Below are 24,078 nucleotides of genomic sequence, written 5' to 3'. Positions count from 1 at the left end.
CATGCGCAGTCCAGTCTACTACTGCTCTGCCTCCATGTCTACATATAGAACATGCTACTACTGCTCTGCCTCCATCTCTACATATAGAACATGCTACTACTGCTCTGCCTCCATCTCTACATATAGAACATGCTACTACTGCTCTGCCTCCATCTCTACATATAGAACATGCTACTACTGCTCTGCCTCCATCTCTACATATAGAACATGCTACTACTGCTCTGCCTCCATCTCTACATATAGAACATGCTCTATGCTGCTATAAACTTTCTGCTCATTTAGAATACCTTGCCTGGCCAATTTTATCTTCTCCCATCTATATCAGTATAGCTGCCTATGTGTTTGTACATTATTGTTTGCTGGTTTCTAGCAGAGCTCAAGTCTCTTGTAATTGCTAGGTGAATTGTGTTTTGTTGCCTGCAGCTGAGATATTACTGAAATTTCTGAAATAGCTTTGCTCTGCCTCCAACTTTCCATATAGTATATTCTACCTTTAGAATATACTCTTTCTGTACACTGTATGGTCCTATATACAACTTTTGCCATATGTTGATGCATACAGCAGTAGATAATCCTCTGCCATATGTATCAGAGGAGCTGAATTTGCCGTTTCACATCACTGATCTCTCAGCAGCAGGCGGCTAACGCCACTAAGCTTTGCACTGCATAGTTATTACAATTTCCATCATGAAGGAAAGTTGAGCTTTGTGAGAAATTAGCTAACAATGATGTAAAACCACACAGCAGCTCTACTGAAATAGAAGACAAAAGATAAAATCTGTCATAGTACTGTATAGGAGCAGAGAGTGCACAGAAAAAAAGGTGATTATTAAGAGAGGTGGGGCTTGTCAGGAACACACAGGAGATTGAAGGAGAAGCAAGGTGGTCATGGAAAATGTAGATTTGGCAACATAGGAATAGGACCACCCATTTAGCTATGTGAAGCTGGATGCACTGAGGAGCAGATGGAGATGCAAAAGACACAACAGTACAAGAATAAATGTTCTGTTCAGCTTACTCTGTATTTATTAATAAGAATGGATTTACTATACTTTGTGAAAAATAATCCGATTATGGGAATAACCCTTTAGGATAATAGTTTAGAGTCTGTGAAGGTCCTATAGTCTGTTATGTAGTACAGGTTATATCTCTGGGGAGATGAGCTCCTGTCTGTTTTCTTTATTTTTGCAGCACTTTCATAATGTTGTCTCATCAAGTAGCATTTTTAGCTCCTCTTGTCATTTTCTCAAAACATATAAAATAAGACCTCAAACAAACGCTTTCCAATGCTGTTTATTTAAAGTGTTACAACAGTGCACTTACAATCATAGCACAGGAAAAAGACTATGTAGTGATCTTTTGACCAGTTCCCTGCATACAATTAATGTTGTCATCCTGACTTTATCCGGGGGAATCATGCATTCCCCTGTTACACCATCAGTGATCAGCTTTTATGGCCAGGGGAGGTTGTTTGACCCCATGTTACGCTACAATATAACATGCCAAGACTTTCATTTAAATGGCCTGTCATCCAGCTTCTAAGTGGTCTTGGGTTTTAACAGAACACTCTACTCCCTTTTAGTTGGTTATTCCCATAATAGCAATGTTGTTTTATAGTAATGTACACATGTACCATGTACATTATTTATTGTGCTATTAGAACTTTTTTTTAAACCCTTCCCATTTTGAACATATCACCGTCCCCATGAAGCTCTACTTAGCCTCCTAGTATTTGTTCTGCTGTAGTTCCACTGCTTCTTGGTTGATCATGTTCAGTGTATCTCTCACAGCTGGATTTCTGCTAGTATACCTCTACTCTGCCTCAACATCTGACATACAGTATTCTAAAGGTAGAATAACATGTTTCCGTACACTGTATGCTCCTGTACGTAACATCTGCCATGTATTAACACATATAGCAGAAGATAATTCTTTGCTATATGTATCAACAGAGCAGCATTTGCTTGTATCTCATTTGTGCACTGTCCAATTATGACAAGGAGTGCAGAACAGTTTACTTCTAACAACCAATTAACAGAACAGTGATGAAAAAATACACAGGAAGATATACTGATGTAAATGGAAGAAGTTGTGGTATAGATGGAGTTGTGTACAGGAGCACAGAAGAATATAGTGAATTTTACACTTATCTTGCTAATATGCCAAATATCTGTGGTTTAAACAGCGGAGTAATCAAAGAAATGGGGCTCGTCACTAACTCACAATAGAGGGAGAGGCCTCCAGCAATGAGGACAGGCAAAGTGCTGCTGGGAAATGTAGTTATAGCACTGTTGGAATAAGACTGCTCATTTAGCTTTGTGAAGCTGGATTCAGAGTGGGCGGACATATGAAAAAAGGAACAAGGAGGGAACGGTATGTTATAAGTCTGCATTTACAGTGCACTGCAAAAAATAATTTGGATACAAGGTCTCAACATGGCATAGGGACAGTGGTTATCATGTAATCTCACACGTGCATCATAATTTCCATTTATAATTGAAATCCCGACACAATGGTAGATCTGTTGAACTTCGGACACCATCTGCATCCATCCAATAATGATAGAGGCAATGACACACATATTTCTGCCACTATTAGACATTGCTAGTATCACTGAAAGTGTATCTATGTTGAAGACCTTTCCACTTATAGAAAAAAAATACTTATATGTAAATCTGTTTTTGTTTTTTTGTTTTTTATTATTTTATTTTTATGTATAGGAATTCACGGAGTTTCGCAAAGAACGAGGCAATATGTTGCTGTCTCGTAAAAATCAGCTACTACTTGAATTCAGCTTCTGGAATGAACCCGTCCCTAGACCAGGGCCAAACATATATGAGCTGAGATCTTACCAACTTAGGGTGAGTTTTGCTTTAGCACAATAGTACATGTCTTGTGTGTTACTGAGCTGTATCGTGGTGGCATGGAGGACAGTACTAACAATGTCAGGATATCACATGCATTGCGCTAGTTTTTGCTCCTTGATTTTGCTATCTTCCAGACTCCAGCAATATAAGGTCTTATTTGGTATTAGAGTTTGCTTTTTCATAAGGAATAGTTGGAATAATTTTCCTAAATGAAGCCGATACTTGTGATTTCTGAAGCACAAATACAGAATTTCTCCCTATTAATTCCAAGCAATGAGCACTAATATCTAACACAATTAAGAGGAACCTGTCACCAGGTTTTTTCCTTATGACCTGCGGCCTCCACCAGTGCCCCTTATATACAGCATTACAGAATGCTGTACTGTATATAAGTGCCCAGGCTGCTGTGTAGAATGTAAAAATTGGTTTTATTATACTCCCCTAGGGGGCGATCTGGTACGATGGGTGTCCTTGCTCTTGGTCCGGCGCCTTCTCCATCTTGTGCAGTCGCCGTCTTCCTGCCCAGCCCTGTGTGCATGATGCGTCCTGCGACATTCACAGAGAGGCCTCCGTTGCGCTCCTGCGCATGCACACTTTGATCTTTCTGGTTGAGGGATTCTAGAATCCCCCACTTTCCTTGCCACATCTCTAAACTATTTCTAAAGGTATAATATAGTTTGAGGAGTGGTGCAGTGGTGGCATTGAAGCACTGCACAATTCATCTCTTATTAATTGGGAACCCTAAGAGCTGCAGACACAGGGCTTCCTCTACACCTTTGCAATAGGCTGCGTGGATGCAGAGTACCTCCCATATTATTGCATGGGCTCTTACTGCCCACTAGCTTGCCAGCTCCTGGGTATTTTGTAGGTGTATCTGTGCCCTAGTCTCATGATTTGCAGACTTTATTTTGCCCCCCACAGATCTGGTATAACGTGGCTAATACCACGTGTGCCGTGTGTACTTCACAGACTATACATACAGTGTACTTTTGGTCTCATGGACATGAGATGTTATTAAGGCTGTGTGTGATATATGTGCAGCTCACAGGTTTATACTATGAGTTTCAGGTAGTCACATTGACCGTTCGGAGTCTGTAGATTACAGCGGTGCACAATGGAGCTTCTGTGCTGTGAGGCTGTCACAGAATACATTATACTGTGATTAATGTCCCCTAAAATCCTGCTGTGATTCCAGATATAACTGATTTTTGTGTTTTTAATACCTCCACTTTTTGTAGAATTTATTATTATTATTAGTGCTGCCCTCCTAAAACTTTCCATATTGCTACATGGGACATGCTTTTTTTCTTTTCCAGCCCGGAACCATGATTGAATGGGGGAACCACTGGTAAGGACACAACACATTAGACTAATAATTCCTATTCAAGACCTTGTAAAATATTTCACTTAAAGAAAGCCTACCAGGTCCCCTATGCCCTCCAACCCAGCCGTATACATGGCTGTGTGCCCAAATTCCCTGCCTAACCATCATCCTTGTATAGCGCTATTCACTAATATGAATGCTTAAAAAAAAATACTTATAAACCTCACTTTCCCTATGCTAATTAGGGCTGTGACTACTAGTCGCAAGGGCATTGCTTCCCCAGACTAGTCTGCCTTCTTTCCATGTTATCATACCTCTGTGGGCGTGATGACATGATTTCCACAAGCCGGTGTCCCCGCCAGCTCCTGGAAATCTCACGCATGCGCGGCTCATTTCAGCCTCATCAGTGTGCCTCAGAAGCCAGGTTGACGCTTCCCGGATTCATTAGGCGCATTGTGCATGACCAGAAAGTTCAGAACATGTGTGCGTGAGCCGTCTTCTTAACTTAGTGATGCGTACTGCGCCTAATGAAGCCGGGAAGTGTACACCCTGGTTCTGAAGGGCACCTGCACAACCAAATGAGCCGCACACATGCATGCGATTTCCAGGAGCTGATGAAATGGAGAGGGCTGACTAGTCTAGGGAAATAATAGTGAAGCGACTAGTCACAGGCCTAATTGGCATAGGGAAAAGTCGTTTTATTAGTAAATAGAATATCCACTGAGAATCCATTGGAAGAATAAAAATTAGCTTGTAATGATTCATTAAAAAAATCCACACATTTAATGTTGAAGATGCCAGTGCTGTGGATTTTCTAATGAATCATTAAAAGCTCATTTTTATTCTTCCGATGGATTCTCAGCGGATATTCTTTTTGTGGATTGATATACTGTGCGGTTGGCTGCCTTTTTTCCTGCTTGGATCCTGAGGACTTCAACACAAGGGTGTATACAGGCTAGCCTTCTGAATGGTGAGCGGTTCCTTTTTGTTTTTCTATATATTAGTAAATAGCATTATACAGGGCTGGCTAGGGAGGGAATTTGGGCATACAGATATCAATGTTGCTGGGTTGGAGAGCATAAGGGACCTGATAGATTCCCTATAAAGAGAATCTGGCACCAGGTTTTTGCTACCAAATCTGAGAGCAGCCTGATGTAGGGCAAGAAACCCTGATTCTAGAGATGTATCGCATACTGAGCTGCTTGCTGTAGTTTTAATAAAATCACAGTTTTATGTGCTGCAGATCTACCATTTGTTTGAGGGCTGAGCTCTTTATAACCCCACCCACAGCACTGATTGGCAACTTTTTACCTATACACAATAAGCTGCCAATTAGGTGTGGGATCATGTAGCAGCTTTACTAGTCCTTTAGTGATAATCTCCTGATAAAACACTGATTTTATCAAAACTACAGGCGGGCTTTACACGCTGCGACATCGCTAGCATTTGCTGGCGATGTTGAGCGCGATAGCACCTGCCCCCGTCGTACGGCCGATTATGTGGTAATCGCTGCCGTAGCGAACATTATCGCTATGGCAGTGTCACACGCACATACCTGCTCTGCAACGTCGCTCTGGCCGGCGAACCGCCTCCTTTCTAAGGGGGGGCAAATCGTTCGGCGTCATAGCGACGTCACACGGCAGGCGTCCAATAGAAGCGGAGGGGCGGAGATGAGTGGGACATAACATCCCGCCCACCTCCTTTCTTCCGCATTGCCGGTGGAGGCAGGTAAGGAGATGTTCGTCGCTCCTGCGGTGTCAAACACAGCGATGTGTGCTGCCGCAGGAACGAGGAACATCGCTAATAAGCAGAAAACAATTTTTTATTTCAGGACTACCTCTCCACGGCAAACTATTTTGACCGCTTTTTCGATTGTTTAAGGTCGCTCATAAGTGTCACACACTGCGATATCGTTAATTAATCCGGATGTGCGTCACAAACAATGTGACCCTGGCAATAATTCATTAACGATATCGTAGAGTGTAAAGCCCGCTTACATCAAGCAGCCCATTAAGTAACACATTACTCTAATAAAGGTCTCTTTCTTTGTCGCTCCATTGGGAGACCCAGACAATTGGGTGTATAGCTTCTGCCTCCGGAGGCCACACAAAGTATTACACTTTTAAAAAAGTGTAACCCCTCCCCTCTGCCTATACACCCTCCCGTGGATCACGGGCTCCTCAGTTTTCTAGTCTGCACACTTTCACGAAGCACTATCAAGTGCATGCCTATGCTTCGGCAGACGCCAGTCTAGGTAGGCGAGTCCTCCAGGCGGCGGTTGCCCACCTGTAAGAGGGGGTCGTTTTCGGCTCCTTTTATTGAGGTATTCTTTTACCCATCCAGGGACTGCTCTTGGACGTCCCAATTGTCTGGGTCTCCCAATGGAGCGACAAAGAAAAAGGGAATTTTGTTTACTTACCGTAAATTCCTTTTCTTCTAGCTCCTATTGGGAGACCCAGCACCCGCCCCTGTGCCCTTCGGGCTGGTTGTTCTTTTGTGTACACATGTTGTTGATGTTGTTTTGTTCTTATGGTTCATGGTCTTCAGTTCTCCGAACATCCTTCGGATTGAATTTACCCTAGACCAATTTATAACTTTTCTCCTTCCTGCTTTTGCACCAAAACTGAGGAGCCCGTGATCCACGGGAGGGTGTATAGGCAGAGGGGAGGGGTTACACTTTTTTAAAAGTGTAATACTTTGTGTGGCCTCCGGAGGCAGAAGCTATACACACAATTGTCTGGGTCTCCCAATAGGAGCTAGAAGAAAAGGAATTTACGGTAAGTAAACAAAATTCCCTTTGTCTCTGTTATGCTGCTCTCAGATTTGGTGGCAAAAACCTGCTGACAGAATCCCTGTAGAAAGGATTTACAACAAAAACTAAATAATAAATTTGATGTTAGAAAGGTATTCCCAGATCTTACACTCATGGCATATCCTTTAGATATTTGATAAATGTATAGTTGATGCAGGTCAACCAGTGGGACCTGCATCGATCTCAAGAACGGTGGGCCCTTACATGTGCTGCGGTCAGTACAGAGGTCGCTGCGATGACCATACAAACTATTAGGTGTTCTGACTACCTCTCTACAGACAGCAGCATTTGTCAGGACCCTTGTATCTAGATAGGTGCAGAGCTCATGGGTGGGACCCCCATATTTACTGTACAATGGCATATCCTATGTACAAGCTATAAATGTAAGGGGCGAGAATACCACTTTAAAGCTGCAGTTAATTTTCTTGTAGCCTAAGTGCCATCTTTATAATTCCAGCCAAAACAATAAAATAGAGACATTAAATTGTAATTATTTTAGCCTTTATTATACTGAGTAAAAGGATTTTGTGCTTTCACTTTTTGGCAATTTACTCTTAAATACGATATGTTAAGTGGTATTCTACATACTTCTTTTAGTATGACCTTTGCTGTTTATTTCTGTGTCTCAGGGCTCGTGCAATTCGGTATCGGCAAGACAGCAGTGAAGCTGTAGCTGGATTTTTCTCACAGATTGGACAGCTGTACATGGTCCATCATTTATGGGGTAATGATGTGTATATATATATTTTTACTGGTACCAAAATCTCCATTATTTTACCTAATGCAGCACAGTGACTCTGTACTAAGCTATATCCAAGTTCATGGCAGAGCTACTTACATACCTAGTAATGAGGTCCTACCTTGACTCTATGGGAAAACATTAACTCATTTCTTATTTAGGCCTATGTTGTATTTGTAACCTTTGTAATTTAAACTGGCCATACATAAGTTGTACCAAGTTTTATCGACATTGCTAATCTATGGGATAGGTGTAAATTGCTTATCATTCAGACCCCACCAATTCAAGAACTGGGCTCTACAGAGCCTCATCTGGGATAGGTGATCACTTACAGATCACTTGGACCCCCACCAATTCAAGAGCTGGGGTCTGCAGAGCCTCCTCTGAGATAGGTGATAACTTACAGATCACTTGGACCCCACCAATTCAAGAACTGAGCTCTACAGAGCCTCATCTGGGATAGGTAATAACTTACAGATCACTTGGACCCCACCAATTCAAGAATTGGGGTCTCCAGAGCCTCATCTGGGATAGGTGATAACTTACAGATCACTTGGATCCCCACCAATTCAAGAACTGGGCTCTACAGAACCTCATCTGGGATAGGTAATAACTTACAGATCACTTGGACCCCACCAATTCAAGAACTGGGCTCTACAGAGCCTCATCTGGGATAGGTGATAACTTACAGATCACTTGGACCCCACCAATTCAAGAACTGGGCTCTACAGAGCCTCATCTGGGATAGGTGATAACTTACAGATCACTTGGACCCCACCAATTCAAGAACTGGGGTCTAGAGAGCTTAATCTGGGATAGATGACTTACAGATCACTCCGACCTCCACCAGTTCAAGAACTGGGGTCTATAGAGACTCCTTTTCTTTATCGTTCCTTATGGGAGACCCAAACCATGGGTGTATAGCTTCTGCCTCCGGAGGACACACAAAGTACTACACTAAAAGTGTAGCTCCTCCCTCCGAGCATATACACTCCCCGGATGACAAATCCACCCAGTTCAATGCTTTGTGTTCAGGAGGTCACACACATACATGCATCCTCTGATTTTTGATTTCAAAGATTTGGAAGAAAAGCGGGTCCAATCTGGACTCCCGGCATGTCCCTTCTCACCCCACTGTGTCGGCGGTGCTGTTAAGGTTGATTTCAGGGCTGGAGCCTTCACATGCCGCGCTCCTTCGCCATCCCTTGGGGCTCTGGTTTGAAGTGGGAGCCATCACGGTTCTCACTGCTTTGCAGGAGACCGGTCTCCATCCGCAGCCCTGTTCAGGATCCTGCCGGACGGAGCGATGACCCCCCAGGGACCTGGCACCTGCGTCTCAAGCTAAGTACTGAGACGTTATTACCACAGAAAGTGGTCTTTCTAGGGGTCCCTTGTACTTTATTTGTGGGGGAGAATGTGTTATATGTATGTTTTAACATTTCCGGCCGGTTCTCCAGTTTTCACTGGAGAACCGCGCCGATGGTGCCTGCATGCTGGCCGCATGTTTAAATCTAGGCCCCGGCTTCGCCTGAGGCCTAGTTTCGATTCTGTGTCAGTCAGTGCAGTGAGACAGGGTGGCTCCGCCCACCGGCTGCTCAGCACAGGGAAGGGACACTCCTCACTGAGGAAAGATTCCCTCCCCTGTATGCCTCATTTGCCCTCCGTCCTGCTCTCAGAGTAGGCCCCGCCCCCTCTCCTTGCTGCACAGCGTTCTAGGGCACAGAGATCAATGTCTGCAAACACATTGTGACAAATGGGGGCCTGGGACAGAGCCCCCAGTTCTGGGGGATCTGGAGGGCACAGAGATGCCCCTATGTTAAACAGTCTGGCAAGCCACAACCTCTGGTTGTGCTGCTGCTTCTATACTCTGTTTATATACTCTGCTGGGGGTCTTTCTGGACAGAGCCCCCACTTCTGCAGCATGTCTCATATCAGTGCAGGGCTGCAAGGCTGTTTTTTATTATGCACCGCATGTTGACTCGTACTGTCTGTACCGAGCACATAACCACATTGTGATGCCTGCTCTGACATAGTGGTGCCTCAGCCTGGAGGCTTATCCCCAGTGGTCCCTCCGGCTGCTCCGGCTCCGGGGTAGAATCCCTCTCTCCAGGAGACAGCTGTCCCGGACACTGCTGAGCATGCATCAGCCCCCTTCTCAGGGCGCTTCTGCTGCTATGGCTCGCTCAGCAAAGCTCACAGAGGATTCTTCATCTGGGAGGCCGTCCTCCTAAAATGGAGACGCAGGGTCCCCTTTCCCTCCTCGCCCCGCGGCTCTGGTTCACGAGCTGACTCGCAGGACAAGGAGGATGCCTTACTGGGGGCTCGGACGCTCTCCATGTACCCCATTGATCTGTCCGAAAGTGATGCAGATGCTAATGATTTGATTGCGTCCATTATATTTGTACTGGACCTCAATCCGCCTGTATCAGGGGAGCACCCCTCTTTGGCAGAAAAGCATCAGTATACCTTGCCTAAGAGAACAAGGAGTGTGTTCCTTATCCACTCCAGCATTCAGGTCACTGTGACCAAGCCCAGAGCCTGTCCTGACAGACGCTTCCCAGAGCGTGGTTCTGATGACTGTTTCCCCCTTCCACCAGTGGTGGTCAAGGAGTGGGCTCATTCACCAAAGGTGGACCCTCCGGTGTCTAGACTTTCAGCCCGGACAGTTGTATCAGTGGCTGACGGCACCTCTCTGAGGATCCCACTGTCCGCCAGGTTGTCCTTCTGGCCAAATCTATATATGAGGCGGCAGGGGCCTCGTTCTCCCCATCTTTTGCAGCAGTGCGGGCTCTCAAAGCCATCTCTGCTTCTCGGGAGGAGATGCATTCCCTCACCAGGGCCTTTATGCCCGAAATTGGTTGCCTTAACTTCCAGGCTTCAGTCTTTTCATCCTATAGCTGGAGACTGTCACCGCACTGCGGTGGCCTCGGCTACTTCCCTCGCTATCCGCAGGTTCCTGTGGCTTCGAGAGTGGAAGGCAGATGCTTCTTAAGAAGTTCCTTGCTGGACTCCCTTTTGCTGGGACCAGTCTATTCGGTGAACAACTGGATGAAATTATTAAGGAAGCTTTTGGCAGGAAGAGTACTTCCATGCCACAACCCAGGAAACCTTCCAGGGCAGGAACCAGTCGAGGTTTCGTTCCTTTCGTTTCCTCTAACTGGTCGTCCTCTAAGCCCTCGGCCTCGTCCACTAACTCAGCCAAGGTCCGTAAACCAACTGGCGCATGAAGCCGCGTCCTAAGTCGGCAGGAGCTGCTGCCACCAAGGCAGCCTCCTCTTGATTATCGGGCCGCGCCAGTAACGTCCTTGGTCGGTGGCAGGCTCTCCCTCTTGGGCGACGTGTGGTTTCAACACGTCTTCGATCAGTGGGTGTGGGTTACCATCTCCCACGGCTACAGAATAGAATTCTATTCAGCCGCCAAACAGATTTTCTTTGTCGCTCCATTGGGAGACCCAGACAATTGGGTGTATAGCTTATGCCTCCGGAGGTCACACAAAGCATTACACTTAAAAGTGTAAACCCCTCCCCTCTGCCTATACACCCGCCCGTGCATCACGGGCTCCTCAGTTTTATTGCTTTGTGGAAGGAGGCACACATCCACGCAAGCTCCACATTTTAGTCAGCAGCAGCTGCTGACTATATCGGATGGAAGAAAAGTGGGCCCATACAGGGCCCCCAGCATGCTCCCTTCTCACCCCACTCGGGTCGGCGGTGCTGTTAAGGTTGAGGTACCCATTGTGGGTACATAGGCAGGAGCCACATGCTGTTTTCCTTCCCCATCCCTTAGGGGCTCTGGGTGAAGTGGGATCCTGACCGGTCACCAGGCGCTGGGACCGCGCTCCCTCCGCAGCCCCTGGGGGAATCTGCTGGACAGGAGCTGGGTATCATCAGGGACAAGGCCCTGCGACTCTGAGGTACTCTGTGTCCCCTTGGGGACGGCGCATAGTGCGCCTGGGTAATGGACACTGCAGCAGCTGCTGGGTGTGTTAGTGCGCCGGGACTACCGCGCTGGCCGCGCTTGTTTGCCGGCCGCGCTTATAACTTTAGTCCCCGGCTTTTGCGGCCTAGTGCCGCATATTCCCGCCCCCGGGCCTGCCAGTCAGGGGTAAGGGCGGGACGCTGCACTGGACGTCAGCGCTGAGGGCAGGAGCATACTTTGTATCCTCCTCCCCCCTCACTGAGCACCGTGGGGCACCAGATTCCCGCACTTTTACAGGCACGCCCACGGCCCCCTCCTCCTCTCTGAACGCCGGCAGCCATTGCTACAAGACGCTGGAGAACTTCAGAGGGGAGACAACTGAGCTCCAACAGCTCTGGGAGGCCCAGGCAGGGATCTGGTGGTCACACAACCGCTGGGAGCGGTCGGTAAGCCGCACCTGTTACTAGGTGCTGGTCCCCCTGGGTGCCGAATTGTATATTTATATGCTTATAGTGTATACATTTACTCTGTACGGCCTCACTGTTAGCGTTTGGCTATATACCCTCACTGATTATTCTAAGAGGAGAAACAGCATGTCGTCTGCAAAAAGCAAGGGTACCAAAGCACAGGCTTACTTTGCAACCTGTACCTCATGTGCGGCAATGCTTCCTGCAGGTTCCACCTACCCTCATTGTGTGCAATGCTCAGCCCCTGTGACACTCACTCAGCCGGAGTCTCAGCCACTGGTGGGACCCCCGGCCCAGGTGGAACCTCCGGCCCCCACTGTCCAGGTGACAGGGACAGAGTTTGCAGTATTTGCTGACAAACTTTCTGAGTCTATGGATAGATGGTCTGCTAAGATACTGGAAGCTTTGCAGTCCAGACCTGTAACACAGGCCCCGGGCACTGTTGATTCATTGCCCCCATGCCCCCCTCGGTCGGAGCAGCAAAGAGCTCCTGGGTCAACTCATAGGTCCCAAGGGGAGGACTCCGACACGGACCGCAGTCCCAGACCGACGAAGCGGGCTCGCTGGGAGCGTCCCTCGACTTCATCACACTGTTCAGGGTCTCAGCATGAGGACTCTCTGGAGGATGAAGCAGATGCGGCAGATCAGGACTCTGATCCTGACGCCGCGCTCAACCTTGATACGCCTGAAGGGGACGCCATAGTAAACGACCTTATAGCGTCAATCAATCAGGTGTTAGATCTTTCTCCTCCACCCCTTCCGATTGAGGAGTCAGCTTCTCAGCAGGAGAAATTTCATTTTAGGTTTCCCAAACGTACACGAAGTGCGTTTCTTGATCACTCCGACTTCAAAGACGCAGTCCAGAAGCACCGAGCTTTTCCGGATAAGCGCTTTACTAAGCGACTTCATGACACACGTTATCCCTTCCCCCCTGACGTAGTCAAGGGTTGGGCCCAGTGTCCCAAGGTGGATCCTCCAGTCTCTAGACTGGCGGCCAGATCCATAGTTGCGGTGGCAGATGGTGCATCACTAAAGGATGCCACTGACAGGCAGATAGAGCTCCTGATGAAATCCATCTATGAGGCTATCGGCGCGTCCTTTGCTCCGGCATTTGCTGCCGTATGGGCACTACAAGCTATCTCAGCTTGTCAGTCTGAGATTAATGCACTCACACGAGCCGCGACTCCGCAGGTTGTGTCATTAACCTCTCAGGCGTCGGCGTTTGCGTCCTACGCCATGAATGCGGTACTAGACTCTGCGAGCCGTACAGCGGTAGCATCCGCCAATTCAGTGGCAGTCCGCAGGGCCATGTGGCTACGTGAATGGAAGGCAGACTCTGCTTCCAAGAAGTTTTTAACCGGTTTGCCGTTTTCTGGCGACCGCCTGTTTGGCGAGCAATTGGATGAAATCATTAAACAATCCAAGGGTAAGGACTCGTCCTTACCCCAGTCCAAACCTAACAGACCTCAACAACGGAAGGTACAATCGAGGTTTCGGTCCTTTCGGCCCTCAGGCAGGTCTCAATTCTCCTCGCCCAACAGGCCTCAAAAGGATCAGAGGAACTCTGATTCATGGCGGTCTAAGGCACGTCCTAAAAAGACCGCCGGAGGAACCGCTCCCAAAGCGGCCTCCTCATGACTTGCGGACTCCCCAAACCGCATCCTCGGTCGGTGGCAGGCTCTCCCGCTTTTGCGACGCCTGGTTCCCACATGTCCAAGACCGATGGGTGAGAGACATTCTGTCTCACGGTTACAGGATAGAGTTCAATTCTCGTCCTCCGATTCGTTTCTTCAGAACATCTCCGCCCCCCGAGCGAGCCGATGCTCTTCTGCAGGCGGTGAACTCTCTGAAGGCAGAAGGAGTAGTTATCCCCGTTCCCCTTCAGCAATGGGGTCACGGTTTTTCCTCCAACTTGTTTGTCGTACCAAAAAAGGACGGATCTTTCCGTCCCGTCCTGGACCTCAAACTGCTCAACAAACACGTGAAAACCAGACGATTCCGGATGGAATCTCTCCGCTCCGTCATCGCCTCGATGTCCCAAGGAGACTTCCTAGCCTCAATCGACATCAAGGATGCTTATCTCCACGTGCTGATTGCACCAGAGCATCAGCGCTTCCTGCGTTTCGCCATCGGGGACGAACACCTTCAGTTCGTGGCATTGCCTTTCGGCCTGGCAACAGCCCCACGGGTCTTCACCAAGGTCATGGCAACAGTGGTTGCAGTCCTATACTCTCAGGGACACTCAGTGATCCCTTACTTGGACGATCTTCTTGTCAAGGCCCCCTCTCGGGTGGCATGCCAACACAGCCTGAACATTGCTCTGGAGACACTCCAGAAGTTCGGGTGGATCATCAATTTCCCAAAGTCAAAACTGACACCGACACAATCGCTGACATATCTCGGGATGGAGTTTCACACTCTCCCAGCGATAGTGAAACTTCCGCTGGACAAACAACGATCACTACAGACAGGGGTGCGATCTCTCCTCCGAGCCCAGTCGCACCCCTTGAGACGCCTCATGCACTTCCTAGGGAAGATGGTGGCAGCAATGGAGGCAGTTCCATTTGCACAGTTTCATCTGCGTCCTCTTCAATGGGACATTCTCCGCAAATGGGACAGGAAATCGACGTCCCTCGACAGGAACGTCTCCCTTTCTCGGGCAGCCAAGGCATCCCTTCAGTGGTGGCTTCTTCCCACTTCTTTGTCGAAGGGGAAATCCTTCCTGCCCCCATCCTGGGCTGTGGTCACGACGGACGCGAGTCTGTCAGGGTGGGGAGCGGTCTTCCTCCACCACAGGGCTCAGGGTACCTGGACTCAGCCAGAGTCCTCCCTTCAGATCAATGTTCTGGAGATAAGGGCAGTGTATCTAGCCCTGAAGGCGTTCCAGCCGTGGCTGGAAGGCAGGCAGATCCGAATTCAGTCGGACAACGCCACGGCGGTGGCATACATCAACCACCAAGGCGGCACGCGCAGTCGGCAAGCCTTCCAGGAAGTTCGGCGGATTCTGCTGTGGGTGGAAGCCACAGCCTCCACCATCTCCGCAGTACACATCCCGGGCGTGGAAAACTGGGAAGCGGACTTTCTCAGTCGCCAGGGCATGGACGCAGGGGAATGGTCTCTTCACCCGGACGTGTTTCAAGAGATCTGTTGCCGCTGGGGGAAGCCGGACGTCGACCTAATGGCGTCCCGGCACAACAACAAGGTCCCGGCATTCATGGCACGGTCTCAAGATCACAGAGCTCTGGCGGCAGACGCCTTAGTTCAGGATTGGTCGCAGTTTCAACTGCCTTATGTCTTTCCTCCTCTGGCACTGCTGCCCAGAGTGTTACGCAAGATCAGGTCCGACTGCCGCCGCGCCCTCCTCGTCGCCCCAGACTGGCCAAGGAGGTCGTGGTACCCGGATCTGTGGCATCTCACGGTAGGTCAACCGTGGGCACTACCAGACCGACCAGACTTGCTGTCTCAAGGGCCATTTTTCCATCTGAATTCTGCGGCCCTCAACCTGACTGTGTGGCCATTGAGTCCTGGATCCTAGCGTCCTCAGGGTTATCTCAAGAGGTCATTGCCACTATGAGACAGGCCAGGAAACCAACGTCAGCCAAGATCTACCACAGGACGTGGAGGATCTTCTTATCCTGGTGCTCTGATCAGGGTGTTATTCCATGGCCATTTGCCTTGCCCACTTTTCTGTCTTTCCTTCAATCCGGAATGGAAAAGGGGCTGTCTCTCGGCTCTCTTAAGGGACAAGTCTCGGCGCTCTCTGTATTTTTTCAAAAGCGTCTAGCAAGGCTTCCGCAAGTACGCACGTTCCTGCAGGGGGTTTGCCACATAGTCCCCCCTTACAAGCGCCCGCTAGAACCCTGGGATCTGAACAGGGTGCTAATGGCTCTTCAGAAACCACCTTTCGAGCCAATGAGAGATATTTCTCTTTCTCGCCTCTCGCAGAAGGTGGTCTTCCTAGTGGCAGTCACATCACTTCGCAGAGTGTCTGAGCTAGCTGCACTGTCATACAAAGCTCCCTTCCTGGTGTTTCACCAGGACAAGGTGGTTCTGCGTCCGGTTCCGGAATTTCTCCCGAAGGTGGTATCCCCTTTTCATCTCAATCAGGATATCTCCTTACCTTCTTTTTGTCCTCATCCAGTTCATCAATGTGAAAAGGATTTGCACTTGTTAGATCTTGTGAGAGCACTCCGGCTCTACATTTCTCGTACGGCGCCCCTGCGCCGCTCGGATGCGCTCTTTGTCCTTGTCGCTGGCCAGCGTAAAGGGTCGCAGGCTTCCAAGTCAACCTTGGCTCGGTGGATCAAGGAACCAATTCTTGAAGCCTACCGTTCTTCTGGCCTTCCGGTTCCTTCAGGACTGAAAGCCCATTCTACCAGAGCCGTGGGTGCGTCCTGGGCATTGCGGCACCAGGCTACGGCTCAGCAGGTGTCAGGCGGCTACCTGGTCGAGTCTGCACACTTTCACGAAGCACTATCAGGTGCATACCTACGCTTCGGCAGATGCCAGCTTAGGTAGGCGAGTCCTCCAGGCAGCGGTTGCCCACCTGTAGGAAGGGGCCGTCTTTCGGCTCTATTACCGGGGTATTCTTTACCCACCCAGGGACTGCTTTTGGACGTCCCAATTGTCTGGGTCTCCCAATGGAGCGACAAAGAAGAAGGGAATTTTGTTTACTTACCGTAAATTCCTTTTCTTCTAGCTCCAATTGGGAGACCCAGCACCCGCCCCTGTTCCCTTCGGGCTGTTGTTCTTTTGTGTACACAGGTTGTTCATGTTGAATTGTTCTTGGTTCATGGTTTAAGTTCTCCGAACATCCTTCGGATTGAATTTACCTTAGACCAATTTATAAGTTTCCTCCTTCCTGCTTTTGCACCAAAACTGAGGAGCCCGTGATGCACGGGCGGGTGTATAGGCAGAGGGGAGGGGTTTACACTTTTAAGTGTAATGCTTTGTGTGACCTCCGGAGGCATAAGCTATACACCCAATTGTCTGGGTCTCCCAATTGGAGCTAGAAGAAAAGGAATTTACGGTAAGTAAACAAAATTCCCTTCTTTTCTGACAACTCCCCCCTGCTCCAAGGCCGCCGCCTTCTCACAGGCCGTGGCATTCTTGCAGGCCAATGGAGTAATTGTACCAGTTCCCGACTGGGAACGGTTCTGAGATTTCTACTCAAATCTCTTCCTAGTCCCCGAAAAGGACGGTGCTTTCCGACCTGGATCTCAAGCTTCTCAACAAGCATGTTCAGGTGCGGCAATTTTGCATGGAATCTCTGCGATCAGTCAATGACCCAAGGAGATTTCCTGGCATCCATCGACATCAGAGATGCCTATCTGCATGTACCAATTGCAGTTTCACACCAGCGTTGGCTACGTTTTGTAATCGGAGAGGAACATTTCCAATTCGTGGCTCTCCCCTTTGGGTTAGCCACGGCCCCTCGTGTATTCACCAGTTGCGGTTCTGCTCCTCCAGGGGTTGGTAGTGATTCCTTACCTGGACGCCCTTCTAGTCAGGGCTTCATCCAGTGCAGACTGTCAGCGGAGTGTCTCGCTCACTCTCGCCACGCTTGCAAGTCCACTCTGACCCCGACCCAGGAACTTACGTACCTAGGGATGCAATTCGAGACTCGGCTGGCACTTGTGAAGCTGCCCTTAGTCAAACAGCAGTCTCTTCATCTGGCGGTTCGCTCTCTGCTGAGGCTCCGCCGTCATTCCATCAGGCACCTCATGCAGGTGCTGGGTCAGATGGTGGCGTCAATAGAAGCGGTTCCCCTTGCCAGTTCCATCTGCGTCCCCTGCAGCTGGACATTTTCCGCTGTTGGGACAAGGGACTTCTTCCTTGCACAGGCTGGTGACTCTGTCGCCACAGACCAGGAGCTCTCTTTAAGTGGTGGCTTCGGCCCCTCTCTCTGTACCAGGGACGCTCCTTTCTGGCCCCGTCATGGGTGATTCTCACCACGGATGCCAGTCTATCCGGCTGGGGAGCAGTGTTTCTCCACCACCGAGCACAGGGCACTTGGACTCCGTCCGAATCAGCCCTCTCGATCAATGTGCTGGAAATCAGGGCTGTAGTCCTAGGACTCGCAGCCGCCTAGCAATGTTGGAAGTTCAACATATCCTTCAGTGGACGGAGGACTCCAAGTCCACCATATCCGCAGTCCACATCCCAGGCGCAGAGAACTGAGAGGCAGATTATCTCAGCCGTCAAACCGTGGACAGCGGCGAGTGAGCCCTGCATCCGGCAGTGTTCCGGTCAATTTAGCAGGCAGGGCACTCCGGGAGTGGATCTAATGGCATCCCGGCACAACAACAAGGTCCCGGTTTACGTGGCTCGCTCCCACGATCCTCAGGCCTTGGCAGCGGACGCGCTGGTTCCAGACTGGTCCCAGCTCCGTCTGGCCTACGTGTTTCCCCCTCTAGCTCTCTTGCCCAGAGTCCTGCGCAAGATGAAAATGGAGGGCCGTCGGGTCGTACTCATCGCCCCAGGCCCAGGCGAGCTTGGTTCTCAGACCTGCTCCGTCTGTTCGTAGAGGTGCTGTGGCATCTCCCGGACCGGCCAGACGTTCTCTCAGAGGGTCCGTTTTCCACAACAATTCTGCGGCTCTCAGATTGACGGCGTGGCTCTTGAGCCCTGAATCCTTACGGCTTCAGGCATTCCTTCCGAGGTCATCTTCACTATGACTCAGGCTCGGAAGTCTTCCTCGGCCAGGTTTTACCTCAGGACTTGGAGAATTTTCCTGTCCTGGTGTCGTTCTTCCGGCCATGCTCCTTGGCCGTTTTTTCCTTGACGACCATTCTGTCCTTTCTACAGTCCGGCCTGCAGCTAGGTCTGTCCCTCATTCCCTCAAGGGACAGGTCTCGGCTCTGTCAGCGGCGTATCGCCCGACTGGCCCAGGTGCGCACCTTCATGCAGGGCGCATCTTACATCATTCCGCCTTACCGGCGGTCTCTGGATCCCTGAGACCTTTCTTGGTCCTCATGGCCTTACAGAAACCCCCCTTTGAGCCTCTTAGGGAGGTTTCGTTGTTTAGTCTTTCACAGAAAGTGGTTTTTCTGGTGGCCATAATTTCTCTTAGGAGAGTCTCTTATTTGACTGTGCTCTCTTCGGAGTCACCCTTTTTGGTTTTTTTCACCAAGACAAGGTGGTTCTCCATCCAACTCCGGGCCTTCTCCCTAAGGTGGTGTCTCCGTTCCACCTTAACCAGGACATTTCATTGTCTTCCCTTTGTTCGGCCCCTGTGCATCGCTTTGAGAAAGCGTTGCATGCTTTAGATTTGGTGCGGACGCTCCGGATCTATGTGTCACGCACCGCTGTTTTTTTTTAGGCGGTGCACCTATCTTTTTGTGCTGACCACAGGTCAGCGCAAGGGTCTCTCGGCTTCTAAACCGACCCTAGCTCATTGGATTAGGTCGGCCATATCCGATGCCTACCTATGTTCTCAGATGCCTCCCCCGCCAGGGATTAAGGCGCACTCGACCAGAGCTGTCGGTGCCTCTTGGGCTACGGCTCAGCAGGTCTGTCAGGCTGCCACTTGGTCTAGTCTGCACACCCTTTCGAAGCACTACCAAGTGCATGCTCATGCTTCGGCAGATGCGAGCTTGGGCAGACGCATCCTTCGGACGGCTGTCGCCCATTTGTGAAGTTAGGTTTCGCCTACTTCTCAGTTTCTGTTTATTTCCCACCCATGGACTGCTTTGAGATGTCCCATGGTTTGGGTCTCCCATAAGGAACGATAAAGAAAAAGAGAATTTTGTTTACTTACCGTAAATTCTTTTTCTTATAGTTCCGACATGGGAGACCCAGCACCCTCCCTGTTGCCTGTTGGCAGCTTTCTTGTTCCGTGTGTTTTCACCGGCTGTTGTTGTAGACAGAAGTTCCGGTTATTCCGGGTTTTACTCTATCTCTACTTATGGGTGGATGTCCTCCTTCAGCTTTGGCACTAAACTGGTTGGATTTGTCATCCGGGGAGTGTATATGCTCGGAGGGAGGAGCTACACTTTTAGTGTAGTACTTTGTGTGTCCTCCGGAGGCAGAAGCTATACACCCATGGTTTGGGTCTCCCATGTCGGAACTATAAGAAAAAGAATTTACGGTAAGTAAACAAAATTCTCTTTTTTGGATAGGTGATAACTTACAGATCACTGGGACCTCCACCACCATACGGAGCCCTATCTGAATTGTCAGTGTAAGGGGTTTTCCCACAAAGTTAATTTCAAAGTTGATTTTAATCTGTAGATCTTGGAATAATAATAATTTCCACAATTAGATGTGTTTAAAGAAAAAAATGTTCCTGTGCTGAGATCATCTTAAAAAGGTGTCCCTGCTGTGTACTGTGTAACGGTTGTGTACTGTGTATGGCTGTGTCTGACCATACAGGGACATGGTCTGATCATACCATATCTCCTAGGCAGGGAAGACGCAAAAGAGTATACAGCATGGGAATACAGCTGATTCTTTTTGTGAGGTAAAACATTTCCGTGCTTCTTTTTAAAAAATGTTTTACCTCAAAGGATGAATTATTTCCGATCTCATGCTGTAATGTCTGTATACTTTATTACTTCCTCCCCCGCCCAGGAGATGCGGTATGCTCAGACCATGTCCCTGTACGATCAGACATGGCCATTACACAGTACATAGCATGGACTCACATATAAGATTATTTCAGCACAGCAACATTGTTTTTAAACACATCCAATTGTGGAAATTATTATTATTCCAAGATCTATTGATTAAAATCAACACTGTTCGTGGGCCAACCCCTTTAAGTCACTGGAAAAAGCCGAGCCATCTTGAGTAGTCCCATATATAAGTAATGGAGCGGTCTGAGACTCCTTTCAGATGGGCACTATAGAGCTCTGATCTCAGGATGGTTGGAGGTCCCAGCAGTGAGATCCACAGTGGTCAGCAAGTTATTACAAATTCTGTAGATGAGCGATAACGCTAAAACATGGAACAAATCCTTAAAAGGGAATCTGTCAGCATAAATTACTGTAGAAGGCAAGCACAGGCACTTGATGCACCCTGGGCTTGGGTGACTAGTTTAATGCACTTTCCCACCTAAATGTTTCCTATCTATCTACTCTGGCCCCAGTAAAGCTAGAGCTGTCAAAGATGAGAAGTGGGTTGGAGTCATTTTGTGCTAACAGACTTCCTTTAATATGGTCTGAATATGCTGATCATTGATGTGTATGGAGACCACCTGTCCCCCCCTCCAACCCCCACCCCCCCTCCCATGGCGGATGCCAGAAGAAAGTATTGAACTTTCAAGGGAAACTGTCACGTGGAAAACTGCTATTAACCTGCTGATATGGGATTAATCTACAGGTTAATAGCATTCTGAACCTGCCTGGTGCCTGCACATTAAGCCCTGCTGCCAGGAGGAGAGAAACGTTAATTCCCCGGCAGCGTTCCGATTTCAGTCATAGAGGTGGCACCAGCGTGAATTCAGTCACCACTCTTTGTATGGAGAGCGGAAGCCATAGCCTCGCCCCCCGCACTGACTGACAGCCGCTCTAGATTAGATCTAGCTGTCAGTCGGTTCGGGAGGTGTAGGTACAGCAGCCGCTCTCCATACACAAAGCTGTAACTAGACTCGCACTGGCACCACCTCCAAGACTGAACGCAGCGAGGATTAAAGTTAATTTCCTCCCAGCAGTGAGGTTTAATGTGCATGTGCCGGGCAGGTTCATAATGCTATTAACCTGCAGATTAACCCCATATCTGCGGGTTAATAGCATTTTTCAATGTGACCGGTTCCCTTTAACATCTGACCATTTTGTTCCTTGCAAAGATAAACTACTGACAGAAGTGTCTGGCAGCAACTCACTTCCCTCTCCCCATTAAGAACATATGCTTACTCAGATGTGGCTTACCATACATCTAATCAATATGTATGGAGATTGATGATGTTGGGAGGAAAATGAAGGATTGGGTATTGAAATTCCCATGGCATGATCGGCTTGCCTTATTACATGACACGTTAATTAGACATGTTCAAATACAACATTGGTGTGTGGTCTCTGAGCTTGGAACGGTGATCGTCTGAACAAATGGCCACCCACCCATGTGTTTGTAAAAATTCTAATCCCCTTTAGTACAAGTCAACAATTTTAATTAGAGGTAATGCTTAAGGCCCAGTCACACTAAACAACTTACCAGCGATCCCAACAACGATACAACCTGATAGGGATCGCTGGTAAGTTGCTAGGAGGTCGCTGGTGAGATGTCACACTAAGCGACGCTCCAGCGATCCCACCAGCAACCTGACCTGGCAGGGATCGCTGGAGCGTCGCTACACGGGTTGCTGGGCAGCTGTCACACAGGCAGATCTCACCAGTGACCAGCCCCCAGCACCGCGTGGAAGCGATGCTGCGCTTGGTAACTAAGGTAAATATCGGGTAACCAACCCGATATTTACCTTGGTTACCAGCGCACACTGCTTAGCGCTGGCTCCCTGCACACCTAGCCACAGTACACATCGGGGTAATTACCCGATGTGTACTCTGCTACGTGTGCAGGCAGCAGGAGCCGGCTTCTGTAGACGCTGGTAACCACAGTAAATATCGGGTAACCAAGAAGCCTTTACCTTGGTTACCCGATGTTTACCTTCGTTACCAGCGTCCGCCGCTCTCAGCTGTCGGTGCCGGCTCCTGTTCTCTGCACTCCTAGCCACAGTACACATCTAGCCACAGTATACATCGGGTTAATTGCCCGATGTGTACTCCAGCTACATGTGCACAGAGCAGGAGCCGGCACTGACAGCTGAGAGCGGCGGACGCTGGTAACGAAGGTAAACATCGGGCAACCAAGGTAAGGGCTTCTTGGTTACCCGATGTTTACTGTGGTTACCAGCGTCCGCAGAAGCCGGCTCCTGCTGCCTGCACATTTAGTTGTTGCTGTCACACACAGCGATCTGTGCTTCACAGCGGGAGAGCAACAACTAAAAAATGGCCCAGGACATTCAACAACAACCAACGACCTCACAGCAGGAGCCAGGTTGTGGCTGGATGTCACACACAGCAACATCGCTAGCAACATCACAAAAGTTGTTCCTTAGCAGCTATGTTGCTAGCGATGTTGCTTAGTGTGACGTGGCCTTTAGAGCATCACTTATCTCTGGACATAATAGAAAGCAGTCCCCTATACAAACCTCTTTATTTTCATAATCAGTGGGGTTCAGTTCCATTAGATGGCTGTTATATGAATGAATGACGTATATTCTGTCAGAATCCATGAAATCACATGTATTCCTGGGAGTAGAGCCTAGTTATACAGTTATTAATGCATAATTGGGTACTACAGTATGGCATTGTTAATCTCATTCCAGCTTACACTGATCTCCAGACCCGGGATGACATCAGGAATTCAGCCTGGCAGAAAGATGGCTGGGATGAATGTGTCTACTATACAGGTAACGGACCACGAGATGTCAGTAATATATCTCTCTATCAAGAAGGAGGCATGGCACTTACCAAGCTTCCATTATTTTATTTATACAAAACCATGCAGGGCAGGAGTTACAGCAAGGCATCAGCATTTTTGCATCGTGTAGTACTTCATCAGGACTGTATAAAATTTTATTTTTGGGTGGAGGGTGTAGAGAAAGGTCTGTATTTCTTTTTGTGGATCTAGACCATTTTATGGCTGGATTGCTGCTAGACTGCTCGTACCGAATTTGGAAATCTATGAGGGAGCTCCACTCAGCTAAGATATTATTCATTGGTCGCTGTACTTTTTTTCTTTTTTTTTTTACTTCCCTCTTGGCTTTAAGGCTATGTGCCCAAGGGGACAGTGTCCTGCGGTTATATCAGCAGAACATTCTGCAGGAGCTCCCAGAGATCCGCAGCACAACTTTTGTCTGTTTCCATGCTGCGGATGCACAGCGGAATGTCCTGCGGATATGCTGCGGTCATTCTGCATTGAGGATATAGTATCATGGCTTCAGCACTGCATC

The 24,078-nt window shown here is 48.8% G+C and overlaps 1 protein-coding gene across 1 annotated transcript in view; it reads left to right on the top strand.

The window, feature by feature from the left end:
* The window catches only part of NIPSNAP2 (nipsnap homolog 2), an 82,382-nt gene that overhangs the window by 54,745 nt on the left and 3,559 nt on the right, over nt 1-24,078 (top strand). Inside the window, exons 6-9 of the mRNA XM_075336330.1 lie at nt 2,721-2,861; nt 4,184-4,215; nt 7,633-7,727; nt 23,452-23,535. Of these exons, the coding sequence (XP_075192445.1) occupies nt 2,721-2,861; nt 4,184-4,215; nt 7,633-7,727; nt 23,452-23,535 (352 nt within the window). The remainder of the gene's footprint in view (nt 1-2,720; nt 2,862-4,183; nt 4,216-7,632; nt 7,728-23,451; nt 23,536-24,078) is intronic.

This window comes from Anomaloglossus baeobatrachus, chromosome 2, assembly GCF_048569485.1.
Source record: "Anomaloglossus baeobatrachus isolate aAnoBae1 chromosome 2, aAnoBae1.hap1, whole genome shotgun sequence".
NCBI classification, from domain to species: Eukaryota; Metazoa; Chordata; class Amphibia; order Anura; family Aromobatidae; genus Anomaloglossus; species Anomaloglossus baeobatrachus.
This window is presented reverse-complemented; position numbering and strand designations above follow the sequence as displayed.